We start from the raw sequence: 18,060 nt of genomic DNA, 5'->3' as shown, positions 1-18,060 counted from the left end.
GCATGGTCCCCAGTCCGGGATTATCTGCCTTAGTCCTAAGAATGCCCAAGTCTCATGTCCTCACGCTGCTACTTTTGAGGCCAATGTGAGGTTATGGAACAGCTTTGGTATGAAGGTACCGTGGTGTGGCTGTGCTGCTGAGGATACACCAGCCAGGGGAAGCTGTTCTCTCCTGCAAAGCAGTGCCAGGTACTACCCCTGGTGTGCACCAAGTTCTTCTCCAGATGTCATACATTATTTTCCTCCCTTACACATGGCACACGAGAGAGGCCAGTGCATACTTCCTCATTCTTATGCTCAAAACCAATTAAAAGGTATTGAATGCAGCATCAGCTGAGGTGGAAGCTCAGTCCTTTCTGTGACTGAACTGAATTCCTTTCATCTAGCAGTGCCCCAAGAGGAGACACAAGCAGAGTTGCTGCTCTCAGGTTTCTCGCTGCTCAGAAAGCCTCTTGTTCTTTGTCTGCCCAAATCCTGTTAATGGGACAGCACCTACAATCCACAGCCTTCATGCAAAAAGGGCCAGGCTTGAAGAAATGTGTGCTGGTTTTACCCAGAATGCCTCCAGTCCCAAAGATCATCCATACTGTTGTGATTTTGGCACAGGGAACATTGAGAGCTTGCACGTCTCACGGGATTCCTGCCCTTACTGCAGGAATCAGGCAGGCCAGCAGCAGTGGGTAGGCAGACGGGCTCTGCTGCAGAAGCAGGAGCTCTCCCCTCTTCTCTAAAAGCCAGTCAGGACAAGTGTCAAAAGCTTTCTTCCAAGGCATGTAGTAGTTGAGGCAGCCTCTCTGATGAGTGTGTTCACACAACAGCATGTTCACTAGGTATGGAAACATTTACACCACTCAAACATCTTTACCACAGAGGATTTCCCCTGAAATCACCATCCTCTCTCAGCTACACACACTCACACCACCTCTCTCTACTCAACACAAATATTACACAGAACATAGCCTCACATCTTCCTAACAGGTCATTCTTTTACCTTAGAGATACAGCTGCACCTGCTGAAAACACCAAACCACCACCAGCGCCTCAATTGCCCTGTCGGTGACCCCCCTTCCCAGGCATGCCATTGATGGTCTGTGTGCTTCCTGCTCTCCCATCAGAATGACCCAGGCCAGCAGTAACCAGCGTTTGATAACCTGATCGGCTTGGGCTGAATTAATTCTGGGTGTGCTCAGGAAAACAGTTCAACTTCCTTGCTTGGCAGGAGCAGTAACCTGCCAAAGAGAGAGTGAGCAAGTGTGCACGAAGCCTCCTTTTTAACCTGCACAGCTGCTGACAAAGGAGGCTGTATCTCTTGCCTTCTCTGAAGTTAATCCCAGTGGTTCAAAGCAGACTAGTGGAGAAAAAACAAACAACCACAACACACGTGAATCTGAAATTACTCTAAAATGCAACTCCAAGGACACATTAGTTCCACTAGAGTCAAAGCATAAGCCAGATGCAATAGGTTGAGTTATAGCTGAAAAGATTGCGCAAAGAAAGTAAGAGTCAATAATTCTTAATTTGGCATAACATGACGTTCCCAACAGCTTGTCTCTCCTCCCAGTAATGGTGTCTTGGCAATGCACATATTCACAAAATCATTGCACAAGACACTTTCGATTGGGAAAATAAAAGCAAAGAAAGTAAAGCACCTTTCTTTGTAATGCTGTCATTCTGAAAACTAAAGAAGGTTTTATAGAGAGGTAAATTATGCTGATCAAAACATGAAAGGACAAAACCTGGTTCATTCCTTATTTGCTTAAGAATTACTAAAAAGAAACACTTTGCAGGAGGCTAGGGCAACAGTAATTTAGACAATAACAAATTGAGTGCTGTAAGAATAACTGTTTCATTTTGAAAAAAAGGAACGCTGGCAAGAAAACTTCTCACAGGGCATTCAACAGACTTTCAAATAAATGAGTGAGATATGCAAGTTAAATCAGTTCAGAAATAAAGACCTTCCAGCGGTTTACCATAATGACAACATTGTATAGAAAGATACAATAACTCTTTGTATCCAAAAAATCGTCAGTTTCATTTTACAAAGATAACTTCCAAAAGCATCTCGTCATGACAATCGAGTTTTGAGGGAAAAAAACAACAACCTGTCATTTGATAAAACGATGAAATTAGCTGTCATGAGAACCACTTACACACTCCTCTTCCCTGCTGTCCTTCTCCTCTTGGCAGTAACTGATAAGATTTCAGGGAGGTTCGGTCATCGATGGCAGGATCTAGAAGAGAAACAATTTTACATACAGTTAGCATTCCTATTCACAGCTTCTGGTTACTGCATTTCACTAGCCTGCACTTAATTAGTTTCCTTCTGCCGGCGACATGAGCACAATGGACAAACTATTTCATACAAATCACTATTTGCTGCTGCAATTACGCCTTACTCCACAAAAATATTGCTTCTTAATAGTGTATTCAAAGGTAACATTTACATGGTCCCGTTATCTACCGACTATGAATTGTTAACATCAGCTGGTGAGTTAGCCAGTAGGAATCACACATTACTCATTTTCACGCAGTTCATTACTTAGGGCACATGGCTGAACTTGAAGATGTTATACTGCTATGTAACTTCTAAAAAATACATCGTAGAAAAAAGAGCGGAACCAGATGCAACGGCTGTCAGAATTCAAGAACTACCACAGCGTGTTTTCCCAAAACCATTACCCGAGATTTTGTTTAGCTAAGCAAGCAGCTTCCTTAAGAGGAGAGCGTGGACTGGTCAATGAAAAGACTTGAGCCTTGCATCCCCAGAAGACTCTGCATGACAGCCTGGCTTCCAACAGAGTAACTGGATTCCCACATTAAAGCCATCACAGCGCACCTCCAGATTTCTGCAGCTCACAGCAGATCTCTAGTTAGCATCCGTCCTTTCTGTCTCCCACACGCTAGGCAGCTCACATCAACTGGCCTTAAGAGGCAGCTGAGTTCTTCACGCCAAGGAACACCTTCATGCAAATAGTTTCTGCCTCTTTTCCACCTTTCTTTCTCCAGACCACGCTACCATGCAGTCACTGCACTCATGCAACAACTGTGCTTCCTCCTGCTGCCCTGCAGCAGTACATCCACTGATGTGATGACAGGAAGAGAGGGTCTTCATCCCTACAGCAATCTCGCTGCCTTTTGGACAGCAACTGGCTTCTTTTTTCATGCGGAGCATTGTAAGGGCAGAGCATATGGTCCTTCGAAGGGACGTCAAATAAATATGACAGGTCAGTGCAACCATCATCTTGAGTGAATTCAAATGATGCCGTATCTAAAATGAAGCGTGCGCACGTAATAAAGATTCCAACGACAAAACCCCCTACCCTTTATCCCTCTTTGAATTATGTATGAATTCTGCAACTCCAGCTGTTGCCACCAACCCAAGGACATTACCTCATTTTGGGAATGACATTTCATACTAAAAGATAAGTTAACAAAACAAAGACATTGGAGCTTCCTTAAAAAAAAAATAGGGAGGAAAGCACAATAACTCTTTCCCCAGCACTGAAAATGATCAACAACATCAACGATCAGTTAAGCTCTTGTTTCTCAGCTTGTTTCCATAATTCCAAATACAGATTTCAACACCCATACATTAACTCAGCCATTCATTTTTAACCACAGCAGTTAGGCTACATCCCTCAGAGCACCTTGGGCGCCCCTCATAGATTTTTATGGTTCTCTCTTTCTAACAGTTCACCATAGGCCATGTATCACCACACCAAGTGAAAGCTTTTAGTGCATAATGTGGTCTTCCTAAAAAAACATTAATATTCTGTATGCATGTAGGTATTTTTAATGAAAAATTACTTGCGCATTAATCATAAAAAGAAGAAACAGCAATTTCAACACATGTAGTTCAGGGCACAAGGAGTAGATTTCAACTAGCCGTGCCTTTTAGATTAGCAAATTGTAGATAGTGCTGCCCACTTACAGACCACTTTTACTCAACTACCATGACATATTAGTCCTTAGATTTCCAAGGAGGAAGGAGTTGGAGGGTGTCAGGGAGCTTGATTTCTATCACCTACATTTCCATGTCCTCCCCTATCCCGCACCATTTAGGGACATATGACCCCTAATTATTAATCCAAACCTATATTCAGTCCTGTATGGCTTACAACAGGTTCTTCCCTGCCACAAATTAATTACTCCATTTTTACCTGGTAGCTTCATTTCATAGTTTTCTCCTTCACTTTCACCTAACTGAACTGAGTTTACGTTCTCCTGGTAGGAGATACCAAATACTACTAAAGAGCATTTAAGACCTCGGAGTTTTTTTGTTTGTTTTCTCTTTATTAGTCACCTGAAAGTGGCCTAGCACTTGCACCAGTCCTAATACTAAATGGAGACGCAAAGAAATGTAAGAGCTTCCAAGTTCCCATCACCAGAAATCTCCGGTATCACCCACATTGCTCACAAGCCATTTGTCAGCCTCCTGCAGCCAAGAATGCACCGTTTGGCCATAGTGCCAAGTACATCGTTCAGGCCTGAACCGGAATGCCATGCAGGCAGGTATTTAACAAGCAAACACATCCTGGGGAAAGGCAGCAGAACAAGCTACCTGGCTTGCAAGTGAAACAAGCCAATGACATTCAAGAAAAGCCCACTTTGGTTCAGCAGGACCTCCAGCAGTATCTGCTTTTGTTCAGTTTGGTATCACTGAGCTCACGCAGTGTTATCCAGGAAAAGCAGATGTGGTTAAAACAAACATTTATTTGCCCTTCGGTCTGCAATAGATCTGGCACCCAGCCCCGATCTGTCTCCCTCTTCCTTGCTACTGTGGGAAAACTACCCAAAGAAGGCCTTCCCTTCCCACCTCCTGCTGCTAGCCAGAAAAAACAAAAGGAACATAAATACAAAGGACAGTCAGACAACTTGGGATGGCTAAAACCCTACTGACCAGTTTAATGTTCCCAGCTGAACCTCAGCCTGCAAAAGGCCCCAGCGAGGTTATTACTGTCATCATTAACGATTCACCAGCATTTTGCAAACCCCTGGTGTTACGCACAAAACCTCTCAAACTAAACATCCTTCGGCAAATTAACGAATTATAAAAAACAGGAACATCTCTCAGATTCCAGGGTTGGCATTTAACTCACAATGCCACAGGTTCTCAAGTGCCTTCGGAAATAACTTCCTAGCTGTGCTAGAGGATGACATTTGCAGAAATCATGTTTATAAGAAGACATTCTTCTGAAGATTTTCGCAAGCTACTTGGATGCAATTGAAGTCGCTCCTCAGAAAATAAGGGAAGTCATCTTTGTGCCCAAACACGCTCGCTAAATGCTCCTGGCTACAGAATTACTTCATAATGCACACACTGTTCACAAACTCCAACAAAACGTTGTTTGGTTAAAGTCTGCATTACACAGTTACTTGTACCCTGTGTTTCTGCAGTGCCTTCCTTCCCAGTGTTGCACAGTGCTCCCAAATACAAATGACAAATTGATCCTTTCCTACGATAGCTTTTTTTAGCATTCAATATTTTTAACGTTAAGAAAATGGCACCCCAGCATGGTCTTTAATCTAATCCTTACCCTGAACAATTGAAGTACATCCGTATTAATCTATTAGATGCTTTTCCACACCACACCTATGGCACTGCATAAATTACTGTAATATAAATGAATTACTGCTTGAAAATTCTCATTCTGTAAGGAACATGCGGTGTTACAAGGCACCAGAAAGAAAAATGTGCACTACGGTAACTAAGTTTTATAACACAGCATATCTAGGTTCTCATAAACCAGCTATTCTAAATTGTTAAAGGACAAGAATATTAGACCGATCATATGGAACAAACATCAATATGCCCAAGAAGTCAATAATATGAAATTAAATCTACAGTTTATTTAGATACGTTTCCATGCTCATATATGCGGAATCTACTTTAAAAATGCCATTAGGCTAGCTGGAGAATATTACTGCTAAAGACATTAACACCAACAGTAATTCTATCTGTGCCCCGGATAACTTGCATTTTTCTCTTTCATCATCAGATCTGCTGAACTGGAGGAGGAACTTGGAAGAAAATAAGTAATCCAACAAGAACCAGAAAACCAGCAACGACGTTCTTTACGCTGCATATTGCTACTGCCTCAGTACGACTCGTTTAAAGCTGCACAACTGCACTACCTAACAGTAAAGAATGAAAAGCTTCTTGCTACAAGCTAAAAAGAAAGTCTTTACCATGCTCCTTGAAGAGCTCATTTTCACATTACTCAGGCTTCATTATGCTGAATCAATATTCGTTTAGTCACTGGGGTTATTGACATATTTTAAAATAAAAGTATACCCTTCAGCTACTGCACTCATTACGGGTAATTTGTCTTGTCAGGGAGCAGGGAATATTATCCCAGTCTTTCAGGGGCTGACAGCCCATGGAAATACCTCCCCTTGGTTACAACTGTAAATAATTTTAAGGTAAAATATTGAAAAATCAATGACTGTTTCCTGCAATCTGTCACAAACAAATCAATCATAATCTCCGCAGCCAGAGAGTATGATTCGAAGGAGATGAGAGCAGATGAAATGAGAGATTCCAGCCAAGAATTACAAAATCACTTCACATAATGGTGTCATCATTTAAACACTTAGCAGTCATTGCAACTGCCACTCATAACATCCAGTTGGACAAAACCCCAAGGAAGAGGAGGGATAACGCCACTGCTATTATGCAAACAAACATTTTATTTAAATGGTTGCACCATTAGCAAATAGCACAGAAATAACAGCTAGGCTCCTCTCTCCACAAAAGCTCTAAGGCGCTTTTCTTTCTCAATGGGAGATTCTTTATAAATTAGCCTCTCGAAACGCCAAGCGTTGTAAAACAAAAGTAGGCTTCACAGAAGGCGTGCAATGATATCTGGTACTATCGCTGCTTCTAAAAATATTTCCATCTCCTTCACTCCAAATTGCTCCTAACAGAATTACACATCAAATCCTCAAGAGAATGAGGAAGGAAAATTGTCTGGAGTACCTTTGTCTTTTAAAGACCAATGAGGATTTCAATGCTTCTTTGTCCTCTCCATATCACATTTCACATCTAATTTTCATTAAGCACACACCAACTCAACTTTAGTGTAGGTAAGCACTGCAGAATACGGGCCGGGGGGGAGAGTCATAACCTACATAAATTAATTGACAGTATATTTTCAGCTCACACACAAAGAGATTAACTGTTGTGTACGGAATTACGTTTGTATAAAGGATCAATTTATACATAAAGAATTAACTACCGTGCAGTCAAAACGCTACAAACTGCTCTTTGTAAATGTGAATCATTCCTGTATAACTGATCTACCTGTATAGAACAACGCTAGTACTCGGACTGAAATCATTTCCTCCTCCAGCCCCCGCCTCAGCCCAGCCTGCATTTTCACCCTGACACTGCCGTGCACGAGACGCGTCTCTGCAGGTCGGTTAAGATAAAAAAGCAGCAGACAGGATGCAATTGTTGTTGTGCAACTGCACCCGTGGGCCAAAGCCTTGTATTCCTTGCACAAACAAAATTCCCAAATGCTCATGGAGTGCTTCACTTTAGAGCCTATAATTTGAGCTCTTAATCTTTAATGTGCAGCGCTCGTTATCACACATTCATTTTAATCACATTAACCTTACCAACTCGTATTTCTGAGTATTTATCTTGCAACTGTAAGACTAAGGAAAAAAATGCAATCAAAAGATGGAATTATTTTCTCTTTCCTTGCAAAGAATATATATATATTTTCTTCTTTATAGTCTTTTCAAAATATGAAAGAATAGGGCATATTTTACATCTTAGCGAGCCTCTCCAAGGTAGGCATTCCTTTCATGTAGGTTTTAAGTCTTTATCTTCTACATGGAAAACACACATCTCTAAGAGTAACTCTTTATTGATACACATCAAAATCGATGTTGTTTGTAGCAAGCTAGAGAGACTCTCTTCTGAGCAAAATAAACTATTAAAAAAGAAACTAAAGTCTCAGGCCAAAAGAAACCATTACTGCCTTCGAGGCTAACCAAGTGCAAGAAAACTGCACGTACCAGCTGGGATGTCAATCAGCTTCTCCTGGGGAAAGGCCCCTCTATTTTGAAAGGAAAGCAGGGGGTGGGGAAAAATAAAAAAAATAAATAAAGAAAAAGCAGCTCCTAGGAATGAACTGCAGCACCACGCTACGGAGGGCATTGCTTCCCTGGTTAAAATCTCAAATGAAGCTATCCAACAGAGACAGCCTCAGCATCATCAGCCCTTTTAAATCTCCTCACTGGCCACCAGACCAGAGTGACACCCCACTTACCACGTGCAACGTGTTCGGTACGGCACAGTGCTTCTCTGCCCCGAGCGGCTACATCTCTCCCCAGCACTGCTCCCCTGAGCCACACAGTTATTGCTCGTGGCCATTAGCCAATTAGGTGGGTCAAGAATCACAGCAGACAGACGAGATCCATTCCTCCTGCACGCCAGCTCTCCTATTTGCAAGAAAAGAATGCAATGACTCTTTCCCATCATTGTAAGGCACTTTAATATTAACAACAATTAAGTCAGTCACATCTCCTAGACAACACTGTCACATCTTTTAATGCAATATTTGAAACTCACTGGGCTCAGGAGGGAGAACTCACAAGTTCAGGATGGAAAAGACTCACAGATTCCATCCTTGGAGGCAAGGGGTCACAGAGGGCTGCGCTGCAGCGGGCAGCACACAACAGCTCCAGCAAAGGATCCCTGAGAAGGAAGAGCAGCACATGCTGTAGCACCACAGACAAATGGATATTTCCTAGGTCAGCACTACGAGCATTATTTTCTGCTGGACAAAGCATTAAATTACTGCAGCAGCTAAGAACTATGAAGGACAATAGAAATGTCTTTCTGGTCAAGAATAAGAACAATTTACGGAATAAAAAGGTATTTTTCTTCACCGTGTCTTTCTCAAGTCATACAAGAACTACATGCAGCAGACAGCACCAGAGAAAGAAAAGATGCTGGCTTAACGATAACTTGATAGCACTTCCTCTAGCGCCCAGTTTCCCAATTTACTGTTCTTACTCACACTGTTTATTTAAGTCACTTGTGTATGTTCATTTCTTAAACGCAGCTCCATATGATCAATGAACAATAACGCAGTGCACAATCGCAGTTACAGCACAGTTTCATTTTATCAGTAAGACTGTTAGCAACACTCCCTACCCAATGACGTTCATAAAATCTTCATGTTTGGGTGTTCTGAAATGAGGCATCTTCTTGCATCCATGATCTTCTCCTCTGCAGCACTGCTTAAACTGGTCTCGCTGAGCTCACCTAGAGAGGAAAAAAAAGAAAAAAAATTACGACATTTGCCATCTGCACCACATGACAGTCATAAAAGAAACAGGACTAACACTGGAAACATCAATTCTGGTTTTGGTTAGAGACAGATCCCAGTAGCACAAAGGACAGTGCCACTACTGCAATGCTTTACTTAATGAATCATCCCACACACAAAACAAATCACCTATGATTAGCTCTGAATAGGACATGGCTAAAAATTGCTGCAAGCCCAAGTGCATTCTGGCTCCATGCAAGTCTCCTCCCGTATTCAGGTGTGCTTGCTGGGGCAGAGTGCTGGATTTGTTCTCCCCATCGCAAACCTCTCTGCTTCTCCTCTTGGCTACGTTCTACCAAGGCAGAATGTGGACACAGGAAGAACAGGGAAAGGGAATAAAAAGAACAGAATAAAAAAATTTATCGCTAATTGGGACAGATTTCCCTTACAACCAAGGATAAAGAACTGAGCGACACAAGGGTTTCTTCATCTAACGCACGTGTTCAATCCCACAGACACCGTACTATTACCACATCCCACAGGATGATGTTGGTTCTGCATTATCTAAGAGGTGCCCCATAAATAAAGCCATATGGCAACCAAAGGTCTGGGGAATATGGAAATTTAATGGCATTTCACTAATAAATCAGTAATAGCATAAATAATTTGCTTTTGCTTGAAAACACAACAGTCCAGTAAGTGATACGGACAACAACTTAAATGTGAGTATTTCCAAGAAATGCAAAGGGTTCCAGGCAGGCAAACAGAGGCACGGGGGGTACACAAACATGTCCCGGCCAAATGACGTGCCAGAGGAGGAACGAGGAAACAAACTAGGATTCTAGACTCCTTGCTTGGCCCCTTCCTGCTACCAAGTCTCCCCCATCATCTGCTCAGTCCATCTGAAGCTCCTGAGCCGTTCTGCAGCCTCTCCAATAACCACATGGGTTCCCCTGGTGTCAGTTCTACCAGGGGACTCGATAGCACAGTTTATAGTGCAGAGGATATCAGCTGAAGTTTAACTGAAGCAAGGAATTAAATACCAAAATAAACTTAAGAAAAAGAGCAAGCAGAACAGAAGGGCCTTAAAAATGTCTTTTCAAACCCTGGCTGCACACAGCTGCCTCCTTCCCAAGAGACATCCGCGCATCCTGCAGCACGCGGGAGCACGGAGAGGCTGCGTTCCACGCCAGCAGCAGCCAGGCAGCCAGCACGGAGCAATTCCAGCACCGTTAATATCATAAAGAAGTTGTAGGCATCTTTTTATAATGACAGAGTATTCTTAATAAAAGCTTCAAGCAGGTTTTATAGCTGCATATTATCCAATGAAACCAGTAATAAACAGCACTGTAGTGTTATTTAGTGCAACTCCAATACGCCAAGAGTCACAACCTCTGTGTTATTTATCATGCTGGCTACAGTGTTAGCTCTCAGCTTTACAGTAGCAGCCATAGCTACGCTGTCCCAGCACACCATCTGGATATTGATACTTTGTTATGGGATATGAAAGAAGAGCTTAGTTACCTAACGCAGCTTAATTGAAAACAGAAGACCTAAATACTGTGCCGTGCGTTATTCAGTACAAAATTAAACGTGAAGGGCATGAAAAGTTTCCTGGATGCCAGCACAGAATGTTTCAGAGGTAAACGCTGGATTCTTGCTATGTGACAGAAATGCTGAGAAACACTGAAAAAGCTGCGCTTATGGAAAGAAAAAGCTGTGAAATGCTTCCTTTGGGAGGAGCAGGAGATCAGTCGGTCACGAGTTCGTTAGCACAGTGCAATTCCTGTTACCTGGATCCAGCCTGGAAGGTCGGACTGGCTCTGTGCTTTGCAAGAATGATTTATATGAAGGGAGGAAAAAAATAAAAATAAAAATAAAAAAGATGATGCTGGTTCTGTGCAGGGTGCATTCATTTAATCTGCAGAAAACAACTTCAAGAATCATTTGCATCCGCATCATCCATATAATGGAAGAGAAACTAGGAAGGTTGTTCTCTCAGATTTTTGTTAACATTCACAAACGGATTCTCTGGTTGCAGGGCTAGGAAGGCTGCCTCGCCAGGCAGCTCAGGTCAAGCTGTCACCAACAGCAAAACTGCAAAAATGCACTCCAGGAGAGGTAAAGGCGCAAGCCAGCCCGGTAGCACACGGAGCCGCGTGAACACGGCGCTGCCTTAGGAGCCTGCTGCCTGCATGCACCCCGTGCCATGGGACAGCTCCAGCCCCACAGCCCCACTGCAGCCCCGTGCTGGGAAGGGCACCTTGCAGGGAGTGCAGCCACCCCACACCTGCAGCTCCTTCTGCACCGGGAGGCGGCCGCCAGCAGAGGTGGCTGCTGGAAGGGAAAACTGGGTGAGACAGAAAGGAGCGGGTTTTCTTTTTTTTTTTTTTCCCCCTTCACTAAAGCCAATCATAAGGAGAGTTTATTTCCCACATATGCCCACGGAATTGTAAGCAAAATTAACCTTAAAGACATATTTAATTTAGTACATATCACGCCACCAAATTCAAGCAAATTGTAGCGTTTAAGTTACCGACAGGAAAGTTCACAGAAACAGAAACAGTGTCTCAGGATTTCCCGTGGCACTGTTGGGATCGCTGGAGCTGCGCGTTCCATACGGCTGCTCTGGACTCACCGCGCTGCCAGCTGCACTCGTGCACGTTTTTCTTGCGCACACCAAACAGGTTTTTTTGGTGCAATTTAAAAAGGATAAAGAGTGATAATCAGGTTTCTAGCAAACAAACAGGAAGTGATTTTACCTGCAAAGGTTTGCTGAGGAAAACAGGGTAGAGGTCTGCCTGTGTTATCCTGCACCTGACCGCCAGCACGGCGAAGCCGCGCCAGGGCCCACAGCTCTGTGCCTCTGACTGCGAGCAGAGCACTAACAGGTAAGGGCGCAGGGAGCAGAACCGCAGGGACGTGGGGAGACAGACGGGGAAAACAGCAGGGAAATGAGGAGGGCTCCCCCAAAACCACCCCATGCTGAGAGCTGTGCAGGAAGCAGCACAGCCAGCACCCCCCGGTGCCACACCTGGGGCAGCAGCCGCACACACAGCGGTGCCTGCAGGAGGGCAGCCCACGGCTCACTGCCAGAGCCCTACGGGCGCGGTTTTAGCTCCTGTTCTGCGAGTTTTGCGTCGCTTTAATGCAACACCGTGAGCCCCTCGCCACTCTTTGCAGCTAATTAGTTTTAGTATTGCAAAGTTTGTTCCACAGTACTGTAAAGGCGAGAAAAGGAAAACATTTTTTTCTTTACAATTAAAAATACGTATACACATACACACACGTATGTAAGTTTTACTCTGCTGCTAGCATAACCTGTTTGTACTTTTAAATGCACAACATAAAACACTCCTAGCCATCAATTTCACCTGCTGCCCAAAGTCTTCCTATGCGGCTAACAGGGGCAGCCTTGGGCACAACGGCTTGTCCCAGGGCCTCCGGGCAATGCGTTCCCAAACTACGGGGTAAGCAGATCATTCAACACGAGTATCGCGACAGGTCAGGAACCACAATACAGAAATACCAGAAAGGGGCTGGGAAATCACCTCCTCCTCTCTGCCCGTGGAAGAAAAAAAAAAAACAAAACAAACAACCAACTGCTGAAATGATCTCCTCGTGCATCTCCCTTCATAATTCACGCTGAAAGATGACGTTTTCTCTGGATCTTAATTAAGATAATGATGCACACCTGTGCCGGCACTCTCTGCCAAGAAGGCGTTATCCATCAGCATCTTTCAAGCGCACTCAAAAATAAACAAACAAACAAACGAAACAAAATCGCGGCGCCTCTCCCCCACCACGTTTCGCATCTGAGACAGCTGCACCTGCGAGGCCCGCCGCAAGAGCAGGCTGCTCGGCTGGGGCAGGAGGCGGCAGGGGCGGCCCCTCGCGTCCCTCACAGCGCTCGGGGCTGGCAGCACCGCCCTGCCCGCTCCGTGCCCCCGAGAGCCGCCCGTCTGCGCGCCCTCAACGCGATCAGGCGAAAAACAAACGCGCAGCTCCGGCCCCGCGGGCGCTTCGTCCCCGCGCTCGGTGCCACCCGGGCCGGGAAGTTTAGCAGCCAAGGAATGGCGGTAACGAACCGAACTCACCGAGCGACGCGAGCGCATACAGACCGCGCTCGGGTCGCACCCCCCGCTGCGCGGAGCGCGCTTCGGCCGGAGGGGAAGGGCCGCGCGGGGCCGGCCGCGCGTAAATAAAGCGGAAAATAGAGACGGCTGCTCCGCAGCGAGCCTCCGAGCGGCACGGAGCGGAGGTGACGGCCGCAGAGCCGCCGCGAACGGAGCTCTCCGGGTCCCGAACGCCGCCGGCCCTCGGCTCCGCGCCGCACGGCCTTACCGCTCCCCTCGGCGCCAGGCGGGGCGGCGGCCGGCCCGAGGCCTCGGGGCGAAGGTCCCGCGCAGCTGCCTCGCCGGTAGAGGGCGCCCCGAGCGCCGGGGCAGCGGAGCCGTGGGCAGCGGAGGCACCGCCACCGTCGCATCCCGCTCCGCTCCTCACCTGCCGCGGGCAGGAGGTGCCCGGCCCGTCCCGCAGCGCCTCCGCGCGCCTCCCTGTCAGCGCCGAACTCCCGCGTGCCGCCAGCGCCCCGCCGCTCCCCCGCCCCGTTCTACCCGGCGCGGAGCGACGGCTCTGCCTGCCAATGGGAGGAGGGGAGGGCCGGCCGGCCGTAGAGCGACAGCCAATCGGGTGGCGGGAGGGGCGGGGCGGGCGCGGTGGCAGCAGGGCCCGCCGGGAAGTGTAGTGTGGGCCGCGCCCGCCCCGCCCGCGGCAGCGCCCCGTGCTCCGGGCTGATCCCGGCGGAGGGGTTCGAAGCCCGAACCCGGCGCGGGCCCCTCCCGGGAAGACGCTACCGTTCGGCTGCGGGGAGATGGCCGGAGCCCCTGGCCCGGCCCACCCTTATCAAACACCTCCCCGAGACGGCAGTAGGGCCGAGGGGTTCGGGACGAGCACCGGAGTAACGAGTTTCCCCCGGGCGGGGGCCGGGAGAGCAACCAGCGGGTGTAACCCGGGCTGTTCCCGGCGGGAAACGGATCCGGGAGATCAGAGAGGATCTCAGTCGCCGATCGGCGGGGACTCAGCGCTGTCCGTACGGCCCGATCCGCCCCGATTCCCCGCGAGGGCTGCGGCCCCCCCCGCCCCACCCCGCCCGGCCCCGGCCCGGCAGCACCCGACGGCGCGGCTCCGCGGTTGGAGCGCGGGGGGCACCGCGTTGCGCGCCCGTCCCCTCCTTCGGCGGAGGGAGGGGCGGGAGGGGAGGGAGCCGGGCGCGCGATAAATCTATTGCCGATCCGATCCGCGCCGCTCGTACCGCGCCCGCACCGCCGCTCGGCACACGCCGAAAGTTGCGGCCGCGCCCGCACGGCCCCGCGCTGCCCGCGAGCTCGCGCTCGGTGCGGGGAGGGCGGGAGCGCGAAGCCCCGGCGCTGGTTGGGCCCCGCCGCGGGCCCGGGCCCGGCCCGGCCTCCTGACAACACCCCGCGAAGGAGGAGCCTCGCCGGGCCGCGCAGAAGGCGTCAGGAGCTGCGATTTCCAACTTAGCATCTTGGCAGGACCCTGCGGAAAGCGAGAGCGAGGAGGAAGGGGGAGGGAGGAAAAAAAAAAAAAAGACACCCCCCCCTCCCCCCCCCGCTCGGTGCGAGGGGCAGAGACAGAGAGGGGAACGCAGCAGAGAGCGGGGGCAGAGCGAGCGAGCGGGAAGCGGTGCCCGGCGCGGGGCGCGGAGCGGTGCCGCTGCCCGGCTGGCGAGGGCGGCCAGCCCCGGCCCCAGCCCCGGCCCCGGCCCCAGCCCCAGCCCAGCGCGGCGGCTCCCCCGGGCCCGCGGGTGTATGTGTGCGCGGGGCCATGTCGTATCCTCAGGGCTACTTGTACCAGCCGTCTGCCTCCTTGGCTCTCTACTCGTGCCCGGCGTACAGCACCAGCGTGATTTCCGGACCCAGGACCGATGAACTTGGGAGATCTTCTTCGGGCTCCGCTTTTTCCCCTTATGCCGGATCTACCGCCTTCACCGCCCCGTCCCCGGGTTACAACTCGCACCTCCAGTACGGCACCGACCCGGCCGCCGCCGCCGCCGCCGCCTTCACTTCCTACGTGGTAAGAGCAGCCCCGGGCAGCAACACCGCGCCGGGCACGGCACCCCCTCCCCCGGCCCTGCTTTTTGTTCCCGTTCGATTTCGGGGCTCGCGGGGACAAAAGGCGGCGCGGCCCCCGGCCCCGGCGCGCTCCTCCCGCACCGCGCAGCGCTGCGGACGCGGCCCGGGGAGAGCGGCCGGAGCCGGGCCGGGCCGGGCGGCATCGCGCGGGGCAGCGGCAGCGCCGGACGGACCGCTCCCGTTCCCCCAACAAGAGAAAAAATATCTATTTTTGAATATATAAAAGAATAATCTGAATGTCTGAATTCCGCAACCGTTTTCTTGTTGCGGTGAACGGGAGAACGAACCGGCAGCGGCCGGCGGTGGGAGAAGTGCGGCCGGTGAGCCCGGCAACTTCCCCCGCTAATTGCGCTCCGAGGGACCCTGGGGCACTCCGCCGTCGCGCCCCGCACCCGAAATAAAGCCGGGGGTCGTGCTCGGCTCCTCCGCTCCGTCCTCGCTCCAGGCGGAGTTTCCCTGAGTTATTTCCCTTTTTCTCGTTTATTTTCCATTTTTATTTTCCCAGCCTCTTTTCTTTTCCCCTCCCGTTTGCTCTTTCCTTTTCCCTTTATTCCCGGCCCGGCAGGTTGTCCGCCGCCGCGGCAGCCCCGGGGGAACGGGGGGCATCGGGGAGGCGCCGAGAAAAAGCGGCGGGGAAGGAAGGCAGCGGGAAGGCAGCACCGCGCTCCCGGCTGCGGGGCAGAGGCGCGGGGTTCCCTCGGGGCCGGAGCCTTCCGGCCATTCCCGGCACCCCCCCCCGGGCCGGAGCGGCGCTGCGGGGCGCTGCGGGGCGCGGGCAGGCCCGGCTGCCCTTGCCGTGTCATTGCCGCCCGCCGCCGCCTCGCCCCGCGCTCACGGCCGCTGTGCGCTCTCTCCGCAGGGCTCTCCCTACGAGCACCCCCCGGCCATGGCGGGCTCCCTGGGCTACCACCCGTACGCGGCGCCGCTCGGCTCCTACCCCTACGGGGACCCCGCGTACCGCAAGAACGCGACGCGGGACGCCACGGCCACGCTCAAGGCCTGGCTCAACGAGCACCGCAAGAACCCGTACCCCACCAAGGGCGAGAAGATCATGTTGGCCATCATCACCAAGATGACCCTCACCCAGGTCTCCACCTGGTTCGCCAACGCGCGGCGGAGGCTCAAGAAGGAGAACAAGATGACCTGGACCCCGCGGAACCGCAGCGAGGACGAGGAGGAGGAGGAGAACATCGACCTGGAAAAGAACGACGAGGACGAGCCGCAGAAGCCGGAGGAGAAGGGGGACCCCGGCTCTCCGGACGCAGGTAGGCAGCGCGCCGAGGGGTGTGCGGGGGGACGCGCCCTCGGGGCTGCCCGGCGCGCCCGGGCGCGGGGAGCGGGCGGCGCTGCGCGGGGTTGGGGGGCGGCTGCGGGGCCCTCGGGCCGCCCGCCGAGCCTCCCCCCATCCCCGTCCTTTCCCCCGCAGGAGCGGCGGAGCCCAGGGCCGCGCCGGGCTGCGAGCGCCTGCAGGAGCCCCCCAGCCCGCGGGAGGCCGAGGCCGGCCTCAGCGACTCGGATTGCAAGGAGCCGCCGGAGGAGCGGCTCGACGGGCCGCCCGCGCTGCCCAAAGCGCCCGGCGCTTCTCCGCTGGGGCCTTGCCCGGGGGGCCGCGGTCCGGGCCCCGAGGAGCCTCCGCCGTTCCGGCCGCCCTCCGCCGCCGCAGGGCCGCCGCACGTCGCCGAGCCGCACCCGCTGCCGCCCGCCGCCGCCTCCGTCATCCACTCGCCGCAGCAGGCGGCCCTCGCCAAGCCCAAGCTCTGGTCGCTGGCCGAGATCGCCACCTCGGCGGACAGGGCGAGGGAGGCGGGCGGCGAGACGGCGGCCCCCGGCCCCACCGTGCTGGGAGGCGGCGGCCCCCCGCGCCCCTCTCCGCCGCGGCCGCGCTCGCCGCCCGCGCAGTGCCCCTTCCCCAACGGGGCGGTCCTGCCGCGGCCGCTCTACTACACGGCGCCCTTCTACCCCGGCTACACGAACTACGGCTCCTTCGGGGCCCTGCACGGGCACCCCGCCGGCGGGCCCGCCGCGCCCGGCGCCGCCTTCAATGGATTAAACCAGACTGTGCTGAGCCGGGCCGAGGGGCTGGGGAAGGAGCCCAAGGCGGCCAGGAGCCAGCCCCAGGCGGAGCTCGGCAAGGACTCGCCTTACGAACTGAAGAAAGGTATGTCCAGCATTTAATGTCGGCTTCCCTCCTTCCCCCGCTGGGACTGTGCTTCGGTTCTTTTCTTTTTTCTTTCCTTCCTTTCTTTCTTTCTTTTTTTTTTTTTTAATTTATTGAAAGAAATAAGAAATCGCCGCGGCAGTTATTTTTCCACTACCAAAAGAAACGCAAAAACGAAACAAACGGCGCCGAGCGGCCCCCCCGCGCCCGCAGCGCTCCCCGCGGCCCCCACGGACGTTTGTACGGACCCCTCTGTATATTTAATGTAGCTTTTGTATTTAAATTGATAATACGGTATCTTTGAAGTAAATTATGAAATCGAGACACCTGTACAGGCATTAATGTTGTTTTCGTAATATAAATATATACATTTCTGTGTCTTTTTCCGAATTGTTTCATAGTTTTAAAAATATATATATACAAGTTTAATTTAATTTTTTATGGCTAGTGGTTTTTTTTTTTT

General features: G+C 51.0%; 1 protein-coding gene and 1 long non-coding RNA gene across 17 annotated transcripts in view; one reads left to right on the top strand and one right to left on the bottom strand.

Moving 5' to 3' along the window:
• The window catches only part of LOC110404434, a 244,144-nt gene that overhangs the window by 5,944 nt on the left and 220,140 nt on the right, over window positions 1–18,060 (bottom strand). For 11 of the 15 annotated variants that reach the window (XR_002442233.1, XR_002442232.1, XR_002442235.1 and 8 more), the window contains 4 exons: window positions 9,170–9,280; window positions 8,582–8,707; window positions 8,280–8,451; window positions 2,151–2,231 (listed from right to left, as the gene is read on the bottom strand). This is a non-coding gene — a long non-coding RNA (uncharacterized LOC110404434). Of the gene's footprint in view, window positions 1–2,150; window positions 2,232–8,279; window positions 8,452–8,581; window positions 8,708–9,169; window positions 9,281–13,787; window positions 13,892–18,060 lie in introns of those variants that run through there. The other 4 variants (XR_002442237.1, XR_002442226.1, XR_002442227.1 and 1 more) reach the window with 4 other exon arrangements.
• Window positions 15,095–17,961, top strand: IRX5 (iroquois homeobox 5). 2 transcript variants are annotated; one of them, XM_021408721.1, is made up of 3 exons: window positions 15,095–15,380; window positions 16,299–16,704; window positions 16,869–17,961. In XM_021408721.1, the coding sequence occupies exons 1-3, from the start codon at window positions 15,132–15,134 to the stop codon at window positions 17,612–17,614; spliced, it is 1,401 nt and encodes a 466-aa protein (XP_021264396.1). In that variant the 5' UTR covers window positions 15,095–15,131; the 3' UTR covers window positions 17,615–17,961. The 2 variants fall into 2 exon arrangements, with proteins under 2 accessions (XP_021264396.1, XP_021264395.1); XM_021408720.1 differs by having other exon boundaries at window positions 16,866–17,961.

The sequence above is a fragment of the Numida meleagris genome, chromosome 10, assembly GCF_002078875.1.
Source record: "Numida meleagris isolate 19003 breed g44 Domestic line chromosome 10, NumMel1.0, whole genome shotgun sequence".
Classification (NCBI taxonomy): Eukaryota; Metazoa; Chordata; class Aves; order Galliformes; family Numididae; genus Numida; species Numida meleagris.
The sequence above is the reverse complement of the archived record's forward strand: the minus strand, read 5'-3'. Positions and strand labels throughout refer to the sequence as shown.